Source organism: Phyllostomus hastatus, unplaced genomic scaffold, assembly GCF_019186645.2.
Source record: "Phyllostomus hastatus isolate PE091 unplaced genomic scaffold, TTU_PhHast_1.1 phas_contig_283, whole genome shotgun sequence".
Classification (NCBI taxonomy): Eukaryota; Metazoa; Chordata; class Mammalia; order Chiroptera; family Phyllostomidae; genus Phyllostomus; species Phyllostomus hastatus.
In genome coordinates this window covers 8046297-8067827 of record NW_025333833.1, presented here as the reverse complement: position 1 = coordinate 8067827, position 21531 = coordinate 8046297, and the positions used below count along the sequence as shown (strand labels likewise).

The window sequence follows — 21531 nt, the reverse complement described above, 5'->3', positions numbered from 1 at the left end:
GAGAGAAACATCAATGTGCGGTTGCTGGGGTCATGGCCTGCAACCCAGGCATGTGCCCTGACTGGGAATCAAACCTGCGACACTTTGATTCGCAGCCCGCGCTCAGTCCACGGAACTACGCCAGCCAGGCAGAGTATTCTTATTTACATATGTGCTGTTTTACCAGCCTTTCATCCCCCTAGTCACCCTCAGGAGCTAAGTATTATTACTCCCAGTACAGAGAAGGAGAAACTCAGACGTGGAGAGGTTAGGTCGCGGAGCCAGCCAGCGGCAGAGCCAGGGGTTAACAGCCCAAAGGCAGTGCGTTCCTGGCCGGGCCAGGCTGCCTGCGGGCTTCCTGGGTTTCCTGTCCCTGGTGCCTCTGTTCTTTGTGTGCTGCGGGGGTTTGGACGCTCTCGCGTGTGGGAGAGCTCGCTCAGCCCACGGCCGGCCGGGCAAACAGGAGCCCAGGTTCCAAGCAAACCCTCCGAGTCGGGTGCACCCCACACGCGGGGGCCGGGCCGTACTTTGCCCTGGTGAGTCAGCCACGGGGAGGCCGGGCAGTTGCAAAGGGAACCGACTGGCTGTGGATGGGAGGGCCAGGTGAGCCTTGGTGGATGTGGCACCTGGACTTTGACAGCCTCCGTGAGGAGAGGAGACACCCCAGGGCCAGGCTGCTGGGGCTGCGCGGAAGGCAGGTGGAAGGGCGTCTGTCCGAGCAGGTGTGTGGGAATGCGGGCTCCTTCGTCTCCTCTCCCTCACCCGTGCTTGCCCTCCTGCCAGACAGGGCAGGGCCAGAGCGCCGGACGGGGGCCGGGGAGGGCCCTTCATGGGACCATGCGGGTGTGGTGGCTTGTCACTGTGGACGTGACGCCTTCATCCTGGAAATCCTGGGTGCTTTGGGGTGGGTGTCCTTCTTTACACAGCTCCACCTGACTGGAACTGGTGTCCCTTGAAAACGAAATGACCGGATTTCGGCAAAGAGACCGGGTGCTGTGCCGTTGCACTCGGGGCGGGCCGTCCAGGGAAAGTCGGGGGGACGGGGCGAAGAGACTTTCTCACGTGTCTCCACATGGTGTTGAGTCCCGTGGGCTTTAGGGAAGACCCTCGCACCCTTTCACTGTGGTGGCATTTGGCCTTTGCTGGGATTTGCTGGGAAAAGCCTGTTTCTTTCTTCAGGAAAGTGGGTGACGCGGGGCAGAGGGTGCTGGCTTCCCAGAGCCGGGACTGGTCTCGAGGAGGAAGGCCCTCCCGTGCGGGTTGCTCAGCGCTCGGCTCTCGGCTCAGAGCAAACGGTGGACCCTGGCTCCACGGCCCTGGGGCGGAGTGACAGCTTGATTTCAACACGCGCCCTTTGACCTTTCGTGCTGATAAGAATTTTTACTTTCGGCTGGGAGTTTCAGGAGTGGGAGCAAGTGAGTTGGGTTCCATCAGGATTTCTCACCTGGAAACAGCTCCCGGCGGAGAGAAACCATAGGGTGAGACTGAGCTCAGGCGCTCCCTGACATGGGGGGCTCCCGGGGTGGGAGCGAGGACGGCGCATGCCTCCCTGCGGAGGCGCCAGGGGCAGGTCTGTTCTGCGCTGCGGCCCAGGGCCAGGGCGCTGGGAGGGCAGGCTGTTGTCCCCCGGGCAGTTTCCCGTCTTGCAGAGTAAGTGGGGAAAGTCATTTTGGTTCTGGGGAGACTTCCAGGTTTTAACATCCTCAGCAGCTGGGAGGCTCGCTGGACACGGCTCTCTGGTCTTGTCGGCCCCCCTGGAGTGGAGCAGGCCTGGCCGTGGTGCTAAGAGGTGAATTTAAGGGTTTGGAAAAGATGTCTCCTGAGGTCATTTTGAGCTTCTTTTTGTTGAGGAAGTGCCTTCAGCTACTCCCACTCCCCCCGCTCTTTATCTCTAACACAGCTATTTATTGAAACAATCGCCACAGACCAGGCCCGGGATTGGGCACGCCCTGAATTATCCTGATTCTGACAGTAGCCCTGCAAGCGAGCCATTAGGATTCCCATTTCATGGATAAGGACACCGGGGCTTAAAAAAATGAACTAGCTAGTAAGTGGGAGAGCTAGGATTTGAACTGCGGTCTCTAGCCCTGTCTAAGGCCCGCCCTGTTTCCGAGATAGTGTGGGGCCCCCACAGTAACTGTTAAATCAATATTTGCTGGCGGAATAAATGACCGTTTCTTTAATTGGAACACTGTGATAGGGTTTGGGAGCTTCGTCTAGTACTGTTCTCTCTCCCAGCTCTCCCACATCTATTACTGCTCCGACTAACTACACTTTTTCATTTTTAAGGCAACATCGATATAGTCGTCTAGCCTGTTATTTATTTCATGTATCTGTTTGAGATTTTTTCCCCCAGATACTTCTGTGTCAGTGTCCATCTGGCTTGCTCTAGACAGAGGATGTTGAGGACCATACCTGCTTTTTCCCCCCACAAAACCCAATCAACCATCATGTTTGGATATAAACCTGAAATAATGATAATTTGTTGTTGTTGTTGTTGTTGTTTTGTCTGCAGGGAGATGAAATAACTACACAACAGACTGTAAACAAGGGAGAAGGTCAGAAGGCCGGGGATGGAGCCTGGGGCGCCCCAGTGGCCGCCGCAGCCCCGGGGGAGGCCCCTGGCCCAGTCACAGGGTCCAGATTGCAGCCTTCGGCGAGAAGGGCATCATCGGGCTGCCCCTCACGCTTGGCACGACGGAGAGAGGTTCCGTCAATGGCAAGATGTCCGCAGGAGCCCCCAGCCGCAGAAGGACCCCAGGGCAGAGCGCCAGCAGCCCCACTACGTGCCCAGGCCTTTGTCCGGGGGCGACTATTATGAAAGTGGCCACCCCCATCAGCTGTACTCACGGTACGGTGTCAGTGCTTGGAACAGACCCAACTCTCCTCTGTGCTTGTGGCCACATTGCTCTTTTCCTTCTTCCTTCTCCTTTTCCTTCTCTTCCCCCCCTTTTCCCTCTCCTCCCTGCTACATTGATTTAGTTCAACACCTTTCTCTCCCAAGTTGGATTTTGGTGACTGAAAATAGTATTGCCTTCTTCTGTATCGCCTAGTGGAGCTTCCTAAGGAAGCTGTCAGAATGCACGTGGTTGGGTGTTGGGGGTGGGGGAGAGGGCAGAAGGGATGAAAGAATGGTGAAGTTCAAGAGAGCAGAGGGGACCTAGGGGTCCCTGTAAAAACTTCCCCGTCGTCTGTGGACCACTCCGACCTGGGGTCAGCACCACACCCCCGGCAACCAGAAGAGCCCTGATAGCTAGAACAGCACCGAGAGTGTGATGGGCATCCAGGAAACATAGATGTTGAATGAATGAATGAAAATGCAAAAGAAATTAACCTCAGGGGAAGCAGATATAAGCTAGCAGGCTCCAAGTTCAGAGGGAAGAGGTCTCGGCGAGGTCATTCTGGGTTGGAGGCTGTAGACTTCTCCTGGGTTCTCATTGATGGCTCTGCACTTAACCTCCTAGGGAATGCTGGGAGCTCTTCGTGTTCACGTGAGCTTTTCCAGGTGGGGTGAGATTTACCTGCCTACACAGGGTTGAACTTAGGACAACTGTTTTAAAGAATTTTGCCTCTGTGAAGTGCTAAAGAATTACTAACTGATAAAAACACTAAGAACTGGTGTTCCTTTCCTTGGTCTTTCTGTGTTGTGGACTCCTCACAGGAAGGTGCGTTGAGGACAGAGGCAGTAAAAGCCATCGGGTTTAAGATGGTCCCAATAGTGTTTTTCCTCTCACTTCCATCTGTAACATGCATGGGGCCTACAGCGGCATGTTGGATACTCACACAGTGGTCTCAGGAAGGGGTTCACTAAGATACTATCTGCGTGGTAGGATGTGTGTACTTGGAGAGCAAGGAGGATTGTGGAGAAGAAGGAGTCTATAGCTGTGGTTTTGCTGTGAAAATCCCAGCCTGGTTCCGAAACCAAGACCTCAGTCCTGCTCTGAGTCTGGATTTCCTGTTTACCGGATCTAGAATTAGCTGCGACTTTTAAAAGGGATTCTAGACTGAGGACACAATTCTCTCCTCCGGGGTGGTTTACTGGGTCATCTTCCACTGGCTTTTCTCTTTGCCACACTCATCCTTGAATGGCTGGCCTTCTTTGTGACATTTTAGGCCGGGCGCTGAGGATCCGTATCTGAGCTACCACCCTCCAGCTCTGAGGGAAGAATATGCTTATGGAAGTTATTACTACCGTGGGCACCCGCAGCAGCAACCAGAAGAAAGAGGTATGGAATAACCTCCCAGAAGCCTCTGGGGCAGGGCAGAGGCCAAGGGAGCCACGCTCAGAACCCCCCCACCCCCGTCGGATGCACTGCTCTGCGGAGGTAGAAAGAACTCCCTCCCCTGCCCACTTTTTTCTTGGGCAGACAAGGTCACAGCAAAGACACTAGTGCTTGGTGTCTTGAGAAGAGACAGAAAGCAGTCATTTTTCTTTGTACGTGTAGAGGATGGTGCTGAAACTATCATTCTGTTGCTGATATTATGGATACTTTGCACTTTATCCACATTTTTTTCCTTCTATTTCTCATCGTGGTGCAGATGACCATCTCTGACCAAGTGTCGGTAAAGTCATCCTGTGTGTGCTTGGGCTGGGGTGAGCCTGACCGGCATGTGCCCTGAGGGTGCAGGCGGGCGCCACTCGGAGTCTGGGCCCTACACAAGACTAAGGTTTTAGGTGTGTGCTAATGCATGCTAGCAGAGAGAAAGTCTGTTTCAACACTGAGAATGCACACACACACACACACACACACACACACACACACACAATACCCCGAGTCGTACCATTGTAAGGAGCCATACCTCTTGGGGACGTTCATCATTAGCTCACTGACCAATTTTATTCAGTTTGGCAAATACGTGTCCGTGCTACTGTGCTCCAGGGACTCAGCCCCACAGCCTGCAGGTGCCTTTCTGAACGTTCTGGAGCCAGAAGTGACTTGCTTTATTCTGTGTTTTTTGTTGTTGTTGTTTTTTTTTTCTCTGAGGGTGCAGTGCCGAGGCAAGCGAGTCCTTACATCAGGCCTGAAGATTATCGAGATCCAAAGTACCTCCATGAACATCCCCGCGAAAACCAGAGGAGCCCGTCGGGGACCCCGTTCCGGTGAGTGTGTGGGAGAGGCCAGGTGCACGTGGCCCAGCCCCTCCAGGCTGCGTTCGGGGAACCCGGTGCACCGGGTGCCGAGCCCTCGTCTCCGGAAGCCCGTTTGCTTCTGCTGTGCGGTGTGGGGGTTTGTCCTGGGGACTCGGGTGTAGCCCAGACCGGCTGTTAGCAGGAACCCTGGGCGGAGAGATTCTTAGCTCTGGGACGTGGTTCCCAGGCCTGGGCCAGTCTGGGTTCTGCTACTTGAGGTCCGTGCTGAAGTGGGGAGGGACTTCATGCTCGGTGGGCCGCGGAACAGATGTGGCCTTGCGGGAGTCCTCACCATGGGGTCCTGCTGGGGCCGGGAGGCTCCTCCTCTGTCCACTCCTGCGTGCTGAGATGGGTCATCCTTTGGGTAAGGTGAGCAGGGGATGGGGACAGCCTTTGATTCAGGCGCCTGTCCCGGTGGCCTTAGGCCTGGCATCTTTGCCTGGAACCCACCCGCCCAACTGCTCTGATTTATGCTGTTCCAGGCTGCAGGGGCCAACCCCACTCTGCAGTGTTTGGGGCGGTTTCTGTCGCTGCCCTGGGGAGCCCAGGGGCCCCTATTGTCCTGGCATTCATGGACTGCTGTGGTGCATGGAAGGACTGTGCTTTCTCCCTGTGGCACCCAGGCCGGCCTGACGCCGTCCGCCCCTTGCCACAGGACAGCCTCTGCCGGCTTGCCCTGAAACCCTGCCCTGTCTCTGTCATTTTGCTGCAGATCTCAGAGCGGGAACGCTTATAAAGACAGCCCTGCTTCTAACTCTGGACAGGAGAGGCCTGGGGACTTCCTTCCAGAGAGTCTGCTCCCTGGGGCCCAGAAGAATAAGGTAGCCTGCAGTGACATGGGGGTGGGGGGCCTGTGCAGTGGGGGTTCCAGCACCGCCCCACCTGGCAGAGTGTCCCCGAATTCCTCTTCATTTTCACCTTCCCACTTCAATCTGAAGGGCCTGGGGCCCCGATCTGGTCCTTTTGCATTTTTGTCAAACTGGCCAGGTCAGGAACTGTCACCTGAGTCACTCTGAGGTGGTGGGAGGGAGGAGAAGAGGCTGCCACCAGGACCCCGGTGGACTGGCTACTTGCTTCGCCCAGGCAGTGGTGGAGCTGCTGGAATCTTTGAAGGACAGGCCTGGAAAGCAGAGCTTGAAACCTCTCTTGACGTTTTAGCAAACCCTCTCTGTCTCCTGAAATCTTACTACGTATACTGCCTGGGCCGTACATGCACTGGAAGTCTTTTAACATTTTTTAAATAGACTTTTATTTTGGAAAAATTTTAGATTTGTGGAAAATATGCAAAGATGCTGTAGAGATGAGCTCTTTTTGAAAAGATTTTATTTATTTATTTTTAGAGAGGGAAGGGAGGGAGAAAGAAAGAGAGAGAGAAACATCAATGTGCAGTTGCTGGGGGCCGTGGCCTGCAACCCAGGCATGTGCCCAGACTGGGAATCAAACCTGTGATGCTTTGGTTCGCAGCCCGAGCTCAATCCACTGAGCTACACCAGCCAGGGCTTGTAGAGATAAGCTCTTAATGTTTGACAGTCTTGTATACGTTTTGTTCCCCTGATTGGCTCTGTACGATTTTGGGGAACAGTCCCTTCTGTATACCGAGCACGCAGCAGGCCAGGGCACCTAGCGTCCTGAGCAGTAGTAACGACAACACAACAGCAGTGGCTGCACACGGGTACAGCACTTGACCGTGTGCAAAGAGCTCTTGTATCCAGGGTTTCATTCGTCCCTTCCCAGGTAATGAGTTCCATGAGTTTCCTGTACGCCCGTAGCCCAGGGAAAGCACAGTGCCTGGAGCGTAGTAGGTGCTCATTAAATAGTTGGTGCATGCACTATGCAGGGCAGGTGTGATGATGTGTATTACAGATGAGGGTGCCCCCCTCAGAGTCACTCGTTCCTAAGTCATAGCAGCTCAGCATTGGCAAAGCTGGGATCTGACTCCTGACCTCCCGGTCCCTCCTGGGCCCAGGACCTGAGCTCTTTCCACTGGGCCTTACACGTTGTTCTTTAGCACACACCTGTCAGCTGAATCATCCGTTCTTTTCCTTGCAACACATCCCCATGCGCTGCATGTATCTGAAAGTTTGAATTTTGTTGCTCTGTGCGAACACTTGGGGGAACCCTCTCTCTGAAACTGCTTCTGATTCTTCCCGTGTGCTTCCATCGGCTTCACCCTGCAGCCGCCGCTGACCAGCGAGTCCAACCTCCTGCAGCAGCAGGAGTCTGGCCTCAGCTCCAGCAGCTACGAGCTCAGCCAGTACATGGCAGACGCCTCCGAGTCCTACCTCCCCGCGGCGTCAGCGGCCTGGAGGCCAATTCAGGACGGTGGGTACTGACATGAGTGACCGAGGAGGTGGTTGCGTCCGATGGGAAGGAGGCTGAGTGGCAAGTCCCCTGGAAAGACGCTGTCACCCTGGTTTCCTGGAGTGGGTTGTCGTTCACTTCCTTTGCCTACAGAGGTCTGCGGGGCAGAGGGGCCGACTGGTCTCCATTCCCCAGCTTCTCTCTCGTCCTGGACGTTGCATCATAGCAGATTCTTGAGAGGGAGCCCCGCCCCTCGCCACCACCAGGCACTCACTCCCAGGTGCTTTCAAGTAGCAGGTGAAGGAAAAGGGCACTAGAATCAGTCTGGTAAAGCAAAGGCAGGTCACAGAGCACGGTTGCTATGTCTGGATGCAGATGATTTGTTAAACGTCCTGGCCTCTCATCGTCACCGAGAGTCTGGTCTTCGTGCGTTATTAACATTTGGACCGACCCCCAGATGCTTGCGCTGTGCTCTGACATGGTCTCAGGGGCTTAAACCTGACTCGCAGCTCGGGCTGCTTCTGAGGGTGTGGCCCACCCAGCGCCCAGGTGGAGTTTGGATAGGAATGCGTCTGCGGCATATTTCTAAGTCGAGGAAAGCGGTGACGGTCGTGCTAACAGTGTCCACCCGTGTCTGTTGGCCAGAGGACGTCTCGACAGCTGGTTCCAAGGCGCCCATGAAGTTCTACGTCCCCCACGTGCCTGTGAGTTTCGGGCCAGGAGGTCACCTGGTATGTGCGTGCCCCAGCTCTCCCAGCGAAGGGCAGACGGCCCTGGTCGAACTGCACAGCATGGAGGTAAATGGGGGTCCGAGTCCCTGGCATGCCAGCGCGCTGCTCCCTGCTTCCTCTCGTTTGAGCCTGGGCATCTCCAGGAACGGGGGGCCTCTTGTGGGGAACTGGGCTGAGCACCCTGTGGGTGGGGCTGTGCATGCAGAAGGGGGCAGGGCCCTTCTCTGAGAAGTGACACTAGACTCACATTTTTCCTGAGATGCTGTCGGCACAGATTCAGCAACTGGAGAACTCTCTCGTGCTCTGCTTCCTCTACCAGACACTGAGCCACACCTTGGGACCCTGGCCTGGGGCACTGGCCCTGGGCTGGACTGAGAGGGGCATTGGGTGGATGGGGTCTGGAAGAGCAAATCTAATTTTTGTTCCAGGTTATTCTTAATGATTCCGAGGAACAAGAAGAGATGAGAACTTTCTCAGGACCCCTGATCCGGTAAACCACCCTATGAGCAGCGGAGGAAGGGCTTTTGAAACCCGCAGTCTTCCTGCTCAGAGCAGGATTTGGGAGGATTTGCTCTCGGCTTCTCTGAAAGAAAGCGTCGATCCCCAGTGCACTAGACTTCTCTGTTCTGCCAGGCAGAGCCCAATGTGGTCTGAGCCTTTTTCTACCAGCGATTCAGTATTTGAAGGGCCAGAAAAATTATCGTGAAGGTTTAAAAATATGAAATCGGTTCCATTTTGCAGCAGCGACAGAGTAGGAGGTTTAGTGTTCTGTGTCCTTAACAGACGTGGGAGGAGGGGAGAACAGGCTGGAAGTTGTAGACAGGTTCAGCGGAGGTGGGGGGGAAAGGCTTGCTTGCTGCTTTCTGGAGAAATAACTTGGTCAGTGCGAGTTCCCGGACAGTGTGCAAGTCTGCCCTCTGCAGGATTGAACTAGAACTGCTTTTAAAAGCCCTTTGCTGTGGAGACTCCAGGCTGATGTCAGAGGACCTGGGTCCCAGCCCCAGGCATATACTAAGGTGGACAGCTCAGTTAGTTTGCTCTCTAGCCTTAGTTTTCCCTTTAAGAAATGATGTGATGCCGGCTATGCCTACCCACCGTGGCTGTGAGACTCTTTAAGCATCCACGCTGTTACATAAATGTGTTTGTGTCCTGAATCTCTCCCTCCAGCGAAGTGCCCCTCTAGTATTTTGACAGTGTCTCCAGGTGAAGCTGAGTTGTCTGTTTCTCGCACGCAGGCAGCACCGAGTGGTGTGTTTGGACGCTGGGGTACTGGTTCCAACGGAGCACTGATTTTATTGAATGGTCTTGAGCACACAGTACTGCTTGTTTATCGAGCACGCAATATATGCCTCCCAATTTGCTAATTCCTTTTTTTGTCGAGAGATCGATTTTTAAAATGACCCCTGTCTTACGGGGGAAAGCTGGGGCTCCGAGGAGAGACAAGCTTGTGTGTGAGCTGAGACGAGGCGAGCTAGAGTTAAACCCCGGGTTTGAACCCGGCTCCAAAGTCTGGGCTCTTGCCCTCCCCGACGGCGGTCACTTCAGGTCTCGGGGCCTCGGTCTCCTCACCTGTGACATGGGGAGGGCGACCGTGAGAATCTCTGAAGTCCCGCCCTGTTCCCCACGGAGAGGACCATCCTGCAGCCGCAGGCTCATTCCCGGTCCCAGCCCAGCCAGCGGCCACGCACCTCGGGGGGAGCCCCGGGGCCCCACGGGGCAGAGTCTGCCACTCACCCCTCGCTCCCTGGCATCTCTCCTCAGGGAAGACGTCCACAAGGTGGACATCATGACGTTTTGCCAGCAGAAGGCAGCCCAGAGCCGCAAATCTGAGACCCCAGGGAGCCGAGACTCTGCTCTGCTGTGGCAGCTGCTGGTTCTCCTTTGCCGGCAGAATGGGGTGAGTGGTGCCTCTCTGCGGGGGGATAGGGGGGGCAGGAGCAGCCGGATTGGAACGTCAGCCTTCTTGGGATAAGTAAGGTTCAGCTTACGGCGTAATTATCAAAGGTAATAGCAAAGAAGCCACAAGCACCGCCCCCCCCCCCCAAACTGCTCCGCTGTCAATGCCAGCTTGCCAACTCCCACCTCCCTGTGGCCCTTGTCCCCTGGCTTGGGGTATCGGAAGTTGTTGGGTCGCTGCGCCAGGCAGCAACACACCCGTGAGAGTGTGCGTGTTCCCGGAACCCTCGTGGCACCCCAGCGGGATGCAGCAACCCAGGGCTGGCTTCCCCATGAAGAGGGCGGGCACTCCCGGGTCTGCTTCTTCAGCCTGGGCGGCGTGGCTAGGGCGAGGAGGAGGATCCTCCCTCCCTCCCTCCGGTGACGCTCTTTGCCTTGCAGTCCATGGTGGGGTCTGACATTGCGGAGCTGCTGGTGCAAGACTGCAAAAAGCTGGACAAGTACCAGAGGCAGCCGCCGGTGGCCAATCTCATCAGCCTGACCGAGGAGGACGACAGGCCGGTGCTCGGCATGGGGACCCCGAACCTGCTCACGGGGGAGATTCCGCCCAGCGTGGAGACGCCCGCGCAGATCGTGGAGAAATTCACCAAACTGCTGTACTACGGAAGGAAGAAGGCGAGTGCGCCCCCTCCAGGCTTGTTTTTAAAAAGCAACCGTTGTCTGTCCCCACCGCTCAGCCCTCCTCCACGCAGACAGGGCAATACAGGGTCCAGCACAAGTAACGCCCCTTTTTTATTACAAAATCTTTTGTTACAAAATTGTAAGCATGTCACTGTGTAACACGACAATATCACGCTCAAGCACACCACGTGACAGTTTAGGTGAAGTGTTCAAATGAAAAGTGTAAGTTGTTACACCCATATTATTATTGCCCAACCAACCACACTCATGCAGGCGTTACTTCTGCCCGACCCTGTATCTAGACCCATTTTACAGCACCGCAGCTCAGGAAGGTGCAAAGGAGAAAATAAAACCACGAAGGAGCGCATTTGCGGTTTGATATTTAAGGAGTAGAAAAGAATTCCAATGTAGATCGTCATTTCATGTTTATCACTCTTGAATTTGGATCAATTTGGTTTTCTCAAACTCAGTATTCAGAAATATAATCTTCAAGTCTCTAAGGAGGTATGACTACTCAGGAATTTCTAGTTAAGGAAAGGCAAGTGATTGTTTTTCTCATTCCACCTGTAAGCAAAACAAAGTTGGAGTGCTGTTTTTCTTAAGAATCTCTCAAACCCTCTGAGTATATTTGGAGTTGAAACATCACGAATACAGTTCATTACATGTTTTTTAATGATGGTGTGGGTGAAACAAAATAATTACAGATTTTCCAAAATGACAGAAGTATCCTGAAATCAGAAGGTGTGTTTTACACACTTATTTATCTTTCTGCATGAGCAGCAGCAAACATTCCGCAAACACCCTCGGACTGCATGGCAACAATGTGGCCGGAGTGTCCTGCTCACTGGCAAAGCTCCGTTCTCGGGTGGGGGGGGGCATCTGGAGTGAGCAGTGGGACCGGGAACTATGGTTTACCCACGACAAGTTTGATTTGGGGAAAGAGTGAGAACACAAGTTCAGTTTGTTATAAACTTTTCTATAATTAGAAAAGAAAAACAGCCATAATCCTCCCACTCAAAGATCACACCTGTTAACGTTTTTGATGTATTTCCTTCTAGCATTTTCTATGCCTATATATTCAAAAGCAAATTAAATCATATATACAAGTACTACTTTTTTCCCTGAGGTTATATGGTGAAATACTCCCATGGCATGAACATGCACCATTTAAAAATGGTTGGGCGCTATCCCATCAATTGAGGGCATCAGCTTTTATTTAAAATCCATTCTTGTTGACTATGTAGGCTATCTACATTTTTGTCACCCATTATAAATGATACAGTTTGAACCTCTTGTCACATAAGTCTTTGGTGGATATTTTCATTATTATTTTTTAAGGATAGATTACTAGAAGTGACATCACCAGGTTGAAGGGCATGCACTTTCTAAAAAGCTCTTAATACATACACTAAATTAGTTTCCAGAACATTTGTTACAAGCTGTATCCTCCCCAGCTATATCTGAGGTGCACCTATCAATCTGAATACTTTAATTCCACAGATGGAGTGATGTCTTGCTTAATTTTTTGACATATAAATTAGACAACTTTATTTGACAAATAAAGGTATTTGTATACCTTTGAGGTATATTTGAGGTATATTTGACAAATAAAATGGTGAGGTTTTAAAATGTAACATGTACAGATTTAGTACCTGTGTATCATGCAAAGGGATTCCCCTGTTGAGGTAATTAACACATACATCACTCACAGATTTACCTATTTTTGTGCCTTGTTTAATTTTGAAGTCAAACTTGCATTTTACGAAAGTCTGAAATGAACTTAATCATATGTGAGTGTATGATTAACATCAATGTCAATCAATTTGATTCAAAAGATTGAAAAAAGGATAAAATGGGGAAACGGCACAGAGACATTTTATGCATGTGGGATTACTTTCTCCTCTTTTAACAGCAGACTGTTCACCCCTTTTCACCTTCTGTTTTTTATTTAACAAAACCTCTGGGCAGGTGTTTCCGGGACAAGGACAGGCGGTCACTTTTCCAGGCTGGCAGTCGCTCGGCCCCGCTTCCTGCGAGTGCTCGGCCGCAGGCTGCGTGTGCACCGGCGGAGTGGCCGCGCTCCAGCGGGGACTCAGATTATGTATCACTTCCATGTGCCCCAGAATATTGTTCTTCTCTTGATTTTTCCAATCATCTAAAAATGCAAAGACTATTCTTAGCTCGTGGGCGGAAGCTGGCCTCCAGGCCACGTTCTGCGGGGCCCTGCTCTGCATAATATGTAAATGTCTTCCTCGTTATGTCCGAGGGCTGCACAGGGCTCTACAGATAAATTATAACCGATGACACCCTGTATACTGACATTTAGGTTACGTCCAGTCTTTTGCTGTCACCAACGATGCTGCGATGCACAGCCGTTGTCATGTCACCTTGTGTGAGAGAACACCTTTCTGGACGTGGAGGTGTTCTGGAAGGGTGGATGGTTTGTGATGCTGGTAGCTATTTAAAGTCGCCTTACTAGAGGTCATGCCAGTTTACTCTGCCCATGGTGCATGAGGTTGGTGGGACCTGGGCACGTGGAACTCGTGGACATGGAGGGCCGGCTGCATTGCCTTGTCACGTGTGTCCCGAGACTCAGTCCTTGGGGGGAGGTGCTTCTCGAGTTTTCGGTGCTTGGGTTCACCAGCGTGTCGTGTGCCTTTGCCGGTGACAGGGCTAACTGGCTGCTGTGTCGGAGGGGGAACGAATGAAAGGGAACAGAGGATTCTGACAAAGTCGAGGCTGGAGAAAGGGACAGTGTAGAAATACGTGCCAGAGAAAGCCCCTTTCGCACGGCTCCTGTCTCGTGTCCACAGGTGGGGCTCTGAGAGTCTTTGTGGAGGCCCCGTCCCTCTTGCCCAGGGGGCAGCGGCTCCTAAGTGCAGCAGCGTGTTCCTGCTGTCGGGGGAAGGTGAGTGGACACACAACACCACAACACCGCGTGTGATGCTTTGTTTCCAGGAGGCCTTGGAGTGGGCCATGAGGAACCACCTGTGGGGCCACGCTTTGTTCCTGTCCAGCAAGATGGACCCCAGGACCTACAGCTGGGTCATGAGTGGGTGAGCCGGGGACTCGCCATGGAGACCAGGGGTGCGGAGAGGCCTCCCCACCAGATGGGGGGGTGACAGTGGGAGAAATGCAAGAAGCATTGAGGCGCCCACCCTCCGAGTGTTCATCCAGGCTCTTTTCTGAACGGGACGTAGCATTTCTGTCCTCCAGATTCTTATAATCTACCCACAGACACACTCTTTCTACCTGAGACGCTGAAGAGAACGTTTTAGCAATGTCTCCCTGAGTCAGGGTTTCCAAGAAGTAAGCGGGTTTCTACATTGCGACAGCCTCTGTCTTTCGAAGGGGCTGTTGCACACAGCCCCATCAGCGAGGGGATGGGAAGGACCACTAAGGTGAACCGAAGGAGTCCTAAGGCTGAGAATGAGTGCATGCCCACTGCTTAGTTTTGCGGTGGAGATATCGGTGCTGAGAAGGCAGGGATGCGGGGTAGCAGGGCCGTGCGCTGTGGCAGGAAAGGGGATTTACAGACCCTGAAGTCTTCACCCGGGGCAGGGGGAGATGATGAGACCAGAGGGATACATGTAGTCAGAAATCAGGCCAGGACACCAAGATCTGGGCGCCAGGTGGACCAGGACAAACGCCCACACCAGGACGAGATAGGAATGGAGGTGCAACTTCAAAGCCAGGAGTTCGGACTAAGGCAGATGAAGCAGCAAAAGGGAACTGGATCTGATGGAGGCGGTAGGTCTAGGGCATGCCAGAGGAGGGTTTCTGAGCAAGTCCGTTCAGCCCTAGTTAGCGTCCCTGGGACAGGCATGTGGCATGGGTGGGGCTACCCTCTTAGCTTCACTTACCTGTGAATTGCCACACACCCTGTTGAGCAGAGCATTAGCAAGGGAGACAGACACTCTAGTCCAAGTTCAGTCCGTGGGGCTAGCGGCTGTCACACTCCCCGGGAGCCTGCTCCTCACGATGGCCTCCGCGGAGTCTCTTCATGGCTCTGCCCCTCAGGCGGCACGGGGCCTGGTACCCCGGCTGCGCCCTAGGCCTGTGCAGGGGCTGGAGCGGGCAAGAGCACGGAGCTTCAGCATGTCACGTGCTCTGAGCCTGCGAGGCCAGGGCGCTGCTGTAGGACGGCGCTCTGAGGGGTGACTCTCCCCTGGGGGGCGGGAAGCCGTCTCCCATGGCCCCGCGTGGGAGCATATGCTTCTGCTACAGAGCTTTGCCTCGGGCCATTGATTCTCGACGGCGCCCAGTGAATTGTGGAAAATACCTCTTTCCATTCAGCTCTAGAGCTTATTATACTGCTTGTTTGGGGTATCTCTTGGTTTGTCATCATTGGGACCACTGCTGGTCTCTGTCTGACGCCTTTTTGGTCACTGAGAACGGCTACTTAGTGCCCGTGAGTAAAAGCACTGCAGACCCGGGCTGGCGATGAGCCAGAGAACCAGTGCTGGGAGCTGTAGGAGTTGGGGGGGGGGTGCTGGAAAGGAGGGGCCCACAGAGAAGAGGTTCAGGATGACTGCTGGGGCCCTTTGGGGCTCTTTGAAATGTGGGTGGGTCACCTCCACGCAGAGATGTTTACCCAAGAATTTGGGTGTCCGTGCCAAAGTGCAGAAAACCTCCCCAGACCACCACAAGAGCCACCTGGGTGGGTGGCGGAGTGAAGATTCTGTCCTCCACTCCCTCCTCCCCCCCCCAACCCCGCTGCAAAAGTGAGGGTGACAAAGGCACGACCGGAAAGCAAAGAGAGACTCTTGTTCCAAAGGCAGCTGCTAAAACCAGACAGATATACGGACGGACGAGGCCTCGTGCGCCCCCGGCCGTGGGCCACAGGCCCTCTCGGCGTGGTCCCCACTGACGGCCGCCTCTCTCCGCAGCTTCACCAGCACGCTGGCGCTCCACGACCCGCTGCAGACCCTCTTCCAGCTCATGTCTGGCAGGATCCCACAGGCGGCCACGGTACTCCTGGGGACGCGCCCTGTCCGCACCCGCATCCTAGGGCCTTAGGGGGAGGAGACTGCTCTGGAGCCGGGGCGTGGCTTCCACGATTAAAGATCAAAATAAGTGTTTGTTAACCACCTACCTCGTGCTATGCACTTGGAGGCACATGATTTCATGTCACGCACGGAGGTAGGGACTCCTGTCCTTGTTTGGCTGAAGTGGAAACGTAGGTGCCCAGGAGTGAGGGGAGCCACAGCGCAGGGCGAGTGAGGCGTGGTGTCGGGGCCAGCCCAGGTCTGCGGGGGGCCGCCCACCCTGCACTTGCACAAGGGCTCGGCTGCCTGCTGCGCCCGAAGTATGGGAGGGCCCCGGCTGTCACTCAGGCCTCCGCAGGCTCCTCCTCCTTTCCGCCCTGCGCCTGGACCCCTCGCTCCGGGACAGGATAGATTTTACACGTCGTCAGGACTTGGAGCGAGGCCGGCCGGATCGCTGTCCCGTTGTGAGAGGCTCGGGGTTCTTGCTCCAAGTTCGCCTTCCTGACCTGGGAAGTTCGGTAACTAGGATACGTTTTCGTTGGCTGTCTGGGTCAGCTTTTTTGCGGAATACAGCATGCTTTTTAAATACATGTATTCGTATCTGACAGTGCAGAAAGGTTTTCTTGAATTATATCCTTCAGTGATCGTTTTGTTCTATTATTTTGGTTTTCTTTTCAGAAACTCCATTTACACACATTTCATTTAATTAAAAAAATTTTCATTTCTTTATTTCTTCCTTTTTTTTTTTTTGCGTTTCTGGTTTCTACCTTGTTCAGCCCTTCTTGCGTTCTCAGCGGTGTCTGTGCGCTTTTATGTTCTCTTCCCTTTCGTCCTCCTTTCTCTGGTTTTTCTCCCGCTGCAGCCCCGAGCTCGGAGGGCCGCGTGGACCTCCCCCCTTCGCACCATGTCCTTCCCGGGCCCCCAAAACTTAGTTTCAGGCCCTTGCTTCCAGGAACTGGTTTCACTACTTTATTTTGCTTCGGTTAATGATAAAATACTGGGTAATTGGGTGACAGTTTCTTGTTTCTGATAACTTGTTTTTTTTTTTTTTTTCTGGTGAATGTTCCTTCTACTTTCCGTTTATTTTTCATGCTACTCCTCTCCCTTTATCTTTGTAGTGTAATTGCACAGAGTCTGCACTCGCTCCTTCGAGGAGCTGAGTTGTCGTGTTCCGGTTATTTGTGGGAGGCCTGTGCGGGGAGGGGCCGGGCCGTACCCAGGCCGTGCGGCCTTTCCGCATCCCCTGGAGTTTCCTGTGACCGTCTGTGCGGCCTTCACGCGTCCCCAGCCTGCGGAGATGTCTGTGGGGTCCCCCCACCCTGACCCCCGTGGTCTCTCTCTGCTCCCTCCTGAGCATGCCTCTGCCCACTCTCCATGACTTCTGGCCGCCTTGTCTCGTATTTCCAGGTGCGGGGCTCTGCTGACACCTAGCTTTCATGACAATGGACTTCACGCTTGTGCTTGATTGTTGTTTTCCTTGCTGCTTGTGCACAACTCCACGAAAAGGGAAATGACGACTTTCGTGTCCCTTCGTCAACCCCCCCCCCCCCGCCCCCCGCAACCCCCGGGCTGCGCCAGAGCCCAGAGCGCGCCCCACCGCTCAGCCTGACGCCTGCGCTCCGCCTCGGCATCGCGTCCCCTGGCAACGCGCAGGAAATGGCGCCATCGATGCGGGGGCCTCTGCGTCTCACTCCAGTGGGAGAGTTAGCTAAGTGTTCCCGACCGTTCGGGGAGGAAACCGAGAGGTCAGCGGTGCGGCGCCAAAGCTGTGTTTGATCTTGGCGTTTGAGAGGGTCTCATCGTGGCGTCCGGAGACAGCCAGGACTGCAGTTCCGCGGGGTGCGCGGTGTCGCGGATGAAGAGCACGGCCAGGGAAACCGGCCGGGGCTTCGAGCGCATGCGTAACCGGGACTCTATGCAGCTGCGCTCTGTGTGCACTTGGCCTTGTTCCTTAATCTCAGAACCTCGGTTTCTCCTGTCTGTGGACATTGCGATGCCGAACCGATGGGCTTACTGTGACAATTAACGGGAGATAATACCTGAACACGTCAGCCGCCGTGCTTGGCTGGTTGAAATTAGTGAACAAATGCCCGCTCTCCGTCCCTTTCTCTTGCTGTATCTGCTTTACAGCGATTTTTAAAAATCGCTTGTGGAGGAGGCAGAGGGGTGACTTCTAAGTTTTCGTTATTTTTAGCAAAGGCTTTTCTTTTCCTGCTTGCTTCAGTTCCAGCAAGAAAGGGCCCGGCTCACGCGTTAAGATGGGGATAATAATAGCACCCGCAGCCGGGGACCCGTCCTGGAAGACGCGCTCAGCATGGGGAGTGGCCCACGCACGGTCAGAGTGCAATAAGTGGCAGCTGCGCTCAGTCCTGTGACTTATTATTGCCATCCTTCCCGCTCGCGCTGCACCGCCCAGGTCAGCAAAGAGTAACGGTAACATGGAGTCCGGTGAAGCGTCTTCGCTTCCTTGGGGCAATGACAAAGGCCAGGGATTCGTGGATTGTTTTGACACCCAGATCCTGGGTATTACCGTCAATCTCTACGCACTTGAGGTGACAATCAGGAAACAGAACTCGTCTGCAAATCACCTCTTTCCTGTGCTGGGCTTACGTGTGTGTGCGCGTGTGTTTGCACCTACACGTGACTTATAAAGTGCAAGCCAAGTGTGCAGCACTGTGCTATGTGCTTTACCTCCCTATCTCATAGTATTACCAACAACAATAACCCTCTGGGGTAGAAATTATGATCTGCATTTCAGAGACAAGGAAACGAAGGTTTAAACACATTTAAAAACGTGCTGAAGGTCACACAGCTAGTCAGGGGCTGGACTCCAGTTGAACCAGGGCCCGTGTTACTCCTGTGACCTTATGTTGTTTCTTTTATTGGTGTTTCCTGCCCCGAAACCCCCTTCATTCAGGATAAGGTGGCCCTAGGGCCAGATGGTAGGAAAAGCACCCTTTGTGTGGTCTTTGTTTATACTCTACTGCCCCCTGGTGGACATCTCCTGCCCCTGCATTGTCACCAGAGGGAGGCGGACATAGCTCTTGTCTAGGATCTCATGGGGCTGGGCCACCTGCCTTGATTTGTTTCCTTCTCCAAGTGGCAGTAGGTTTGTTGTGAAGATGAAAGAAGGCGAGGCATGTGACAGGGCTTTGTAAAACCAGAGAACACGAGCCATTTGCAAGGTGTTAAGAAGTCCAGTGTTCCCCTGACTTCTGACGCTACTGTGGACTCTTCCTCTCGGGAGCCCAGGATGTTTGGCCTTCCTCCTCCCACGGACACATCAGGGTTTTATCTTCATTTGTTTCCCCCTAGCTGTCGGGATTGGGGGGCACCAGGAAGAAGTTTGAAAATTGGCGACGAATAGTGCCATTTTATGTGTTACCCCTCCATGCGCTCGGGTATAAAACTGTCCGCCTGTCCATCGCTCTGGGGGTTTTGTTTCTGAAAAGAGAACTTGCAGTTGAGAGCGGCAGCCTGGCCGGCGGTGCAGCAGGTGGCCCCAGAACTCCTCCAGGCCGGGAAGTGGACAGCAGCCTTCCTCACCTCCACCCTGGCCAGGGCTGCACTGCTCAGGAAACTTCCATTTTTTTCTTTTCTCTGCTGCTTCTCAGAGTTGTGGGGACAAGCAGTGGGGAGACTGGAGGCCTCACTTGGCGGTGATCCTGTCGAATCAGGCCGGGGACCCGGAGCTGCACCAGCGCGCCATCGTCACCATGGGGGACACCCTGGGTGAGCAGAAGCCGGCGCGGCGTCCTCGCCCTCCCCCGCCCCTCTAGGGTAGCCCCGGGCCGAGCACACCCTGTGCTTTGGTTCTCAGGTTCTGTGGAGGGTCCAAGACGATGCCCCCAGCTTCCCTTTGACCCAGGAGCCTCAGTGTTGTGGGGACAGAAAGTCCAGGGAAAGGAGTGGCCTCCTCGCCTCTCTGTTTCCCAGAAAGTGGGCGACACGCCAGGGCAGGGCAGGCCCCGAGACTGGAGTTCACGGCTCTCTCAGCAGGGGACCTCCTACTTCTGGTCAGACTTCCCAGAAGATGAGTTAGGGCACGGGGCATGTCCCCTCCTGTCGCCGTTAGTCCTGCAGTGGCCCAGCTCCAGCAGACAGGAGATTCCATTTTTGCCTGAACTACCCCGGAACATTGTGTGCCCTTTATTTCTAACTCCCTCTGTGAACATGGCCTTATAAACACGTGGGGGCTATTGGAATGGCTCAGATCAGTGACTCTCAGATTTGGTCCAGGGGCAGAACAGGGAGAAATCATGGTTCTCTTTGTGGAACTTAGTGAAATACTAGTCTGTGAAACTGAAAATAGCTTTGTGGGAGGCTGCACCGAGTCAGATGGCAGGTCACTCAGCCCCTGGCTACAAAGCGACACTGTGTGCTGAGCCCCTGGGTGCCGGGCACTGTGCTAGGTACTTTACCTGCTTGAATGCACTCAATTTGGAGGTAATGGAAAGTGTGTGGGAGGGCACTTCAAGCCCGGGAACAATTTGGTAATTAATGTGATTTTTATGAGCGCCGGGGGAAGCCTTCCATTGTTCGATTTCCGCAAGGAATGCATTAGGTGGCCAAGAAGCCTGGTTTTAAACATGGCTCCTCCTTAGAAGTGGTCCTCGTCTTTGCTCAGGTGTAGGCATCTGTTCTCGCTTCTCACCCTCGGGAAGGACTCACCTGCTTAGAAAATTCCTACTCAAAAATCCATTAGGGGCGGCGTGAAACAGTGCCTCATTCCCGCTGCAGAGGGTTGAAATGGAGTGTCTGAGGCCGGAAATGTGGTGGGAAAAGAAACCGAGGGGGCGGGGTTTGGGGACTGTGAGGCTCTCCCCTCTGACCTACCTCGGAGTCCACCTTCAGCGGCCTCCCCTCCCACCCAGAGGCCGGGTCCCCACGTGGGCACGGCGCGTGTCATGACTGGGGCTTGTCCTTGCCCTGCAGCCGGGAAGGGGATGGTGGAGGCGGCTCACTTCTGCTACCTCGTGGCTCGCGTGCCCTTCGGCCACTACACGGTGAAGACAGACCACCTGGCCCTGCTGGGCAGCAGCCACAGGTAGGCGATCTTCCGGGGCACAGGAGACGGGAAGGGGAGTTCTGTTTTCTAGGGGTGTGCTTTAGTGCTCGTTGGGTTCACGGCTCCATTTTCCGTGGTCTTGGGTGAATCCCAGCTACCGCCGGTCCCCTTCTCGGGGACTTGTTTCCGCTCAGGTCTGGGCAAGGGGAGGCCCAGCAGGTGCCGCTTCACACCACCAGGGGGCCTTTGGTGAGAGCTGGCGCCCTGGGGTTGTATTGTGCACCCCTGGCCACTTGGCGGCGCCCTGGCTCCACGACCGGGGACCGTCTCTCCTAAACCAGTGTGAGCGCCTTGTGGCGCTGTGTTAGGCAGCCCTGGGCAAAACCGGAAAGTGGAAGAAGTTTTTGCTCAGCTCCTACACTGCGGCCTTGGTGCACAAGCTACTCAGAGTCCCACCTGTCACTCGTTCTCTCTGGGCTCTAACATTAGGCTTTTCCTCCACGTTCTGGACCTCTTCTTCCCGTCCCTGTAATAATGAAGATTTCCCGAGCTCTTACATTGTGTTAGTCATTTTATTTGCACTATTTCCTTCCATCATCACAAATTTACCCTGTGAAGAAGACGTTCTGTTTAATCTTCACTTGCTAGAGGAGGGAAACCAAGGCACAGAGAGGCTGAGTAACTTGTCTAAGATAGCGCAGCTGGTGTGGGGTCAAGCTAGACTTGGAATCCAGACCGGGTGGCTGCGAAGCCCTTGCTTTTGGCAGCTGCCCGGAACTGCCTGCAGCCACAGGAGCGCACGCCGTACGGCCTGTT

The 21531-nt window shown here is 54.2% G+C and overlaps 1 protein-coding gene across 2 annotated transcripts in view; it reads left to right on the top strand.

The window, feature by feature from the left end:
• The first annotated feature begins 571 nt into the window (after positions 1–571).
• LOC123818521 (protein transport protein Sec16B-like) overlaps positions 572–21531 on the top strand; it is a 32888-nt gene continuing 11928 nt past the window's right edge. Inside the window, exons 1-15 of one of the 2 annotated variants that reach the window (XM_045838764.1) lie at positions 656–701; positions 1383–1457; positions 2495–2830; positions 4093–4205; positions 4972–5080; positions 5823–5931; positions 7288–7432; positions 8057–8208; positions 8571–8632; positions 9904–10039; positions 10480–10713; positions 13678–13775; positions 15609–15690; positions 19322–19439; positions 20643–20754. In XM_045838764.1, coding sequence (XP_045694720.1) covers positions 2553–2830; positions 4093–4205; positions 4972–5080; positions 5823–5931; positions 7288–7432; positions 8057–8208; positions 8571–8632; positions 9904–10039; positions 10480–10713; positions 13678–13775; positions 15609–15690; positions 19322–19439; positions 20643–20754 — 1748 coding nt within the window. In that variant the 5' untranslated portion in view covers positions 656–701; positions 1383–1457; positions 2495–2552. Of the gene's footprint in view, positions 702–1382; positions 1458–2494; positions 2831–4092; positions 4206–4971; positions 5081–5822; positions 5932–7287; positions 7433–8056; positions 8209–8570; positions 8633–9903; positions 10040–10479; positions 10714–13677; positions 13776–15608; positions 15691–19321; positions 19440–20642; positions 20755–21531 lie in introns of both variants that reach the window. The other variant, XM_045838763.1, reaches the window with a different exon arrangement.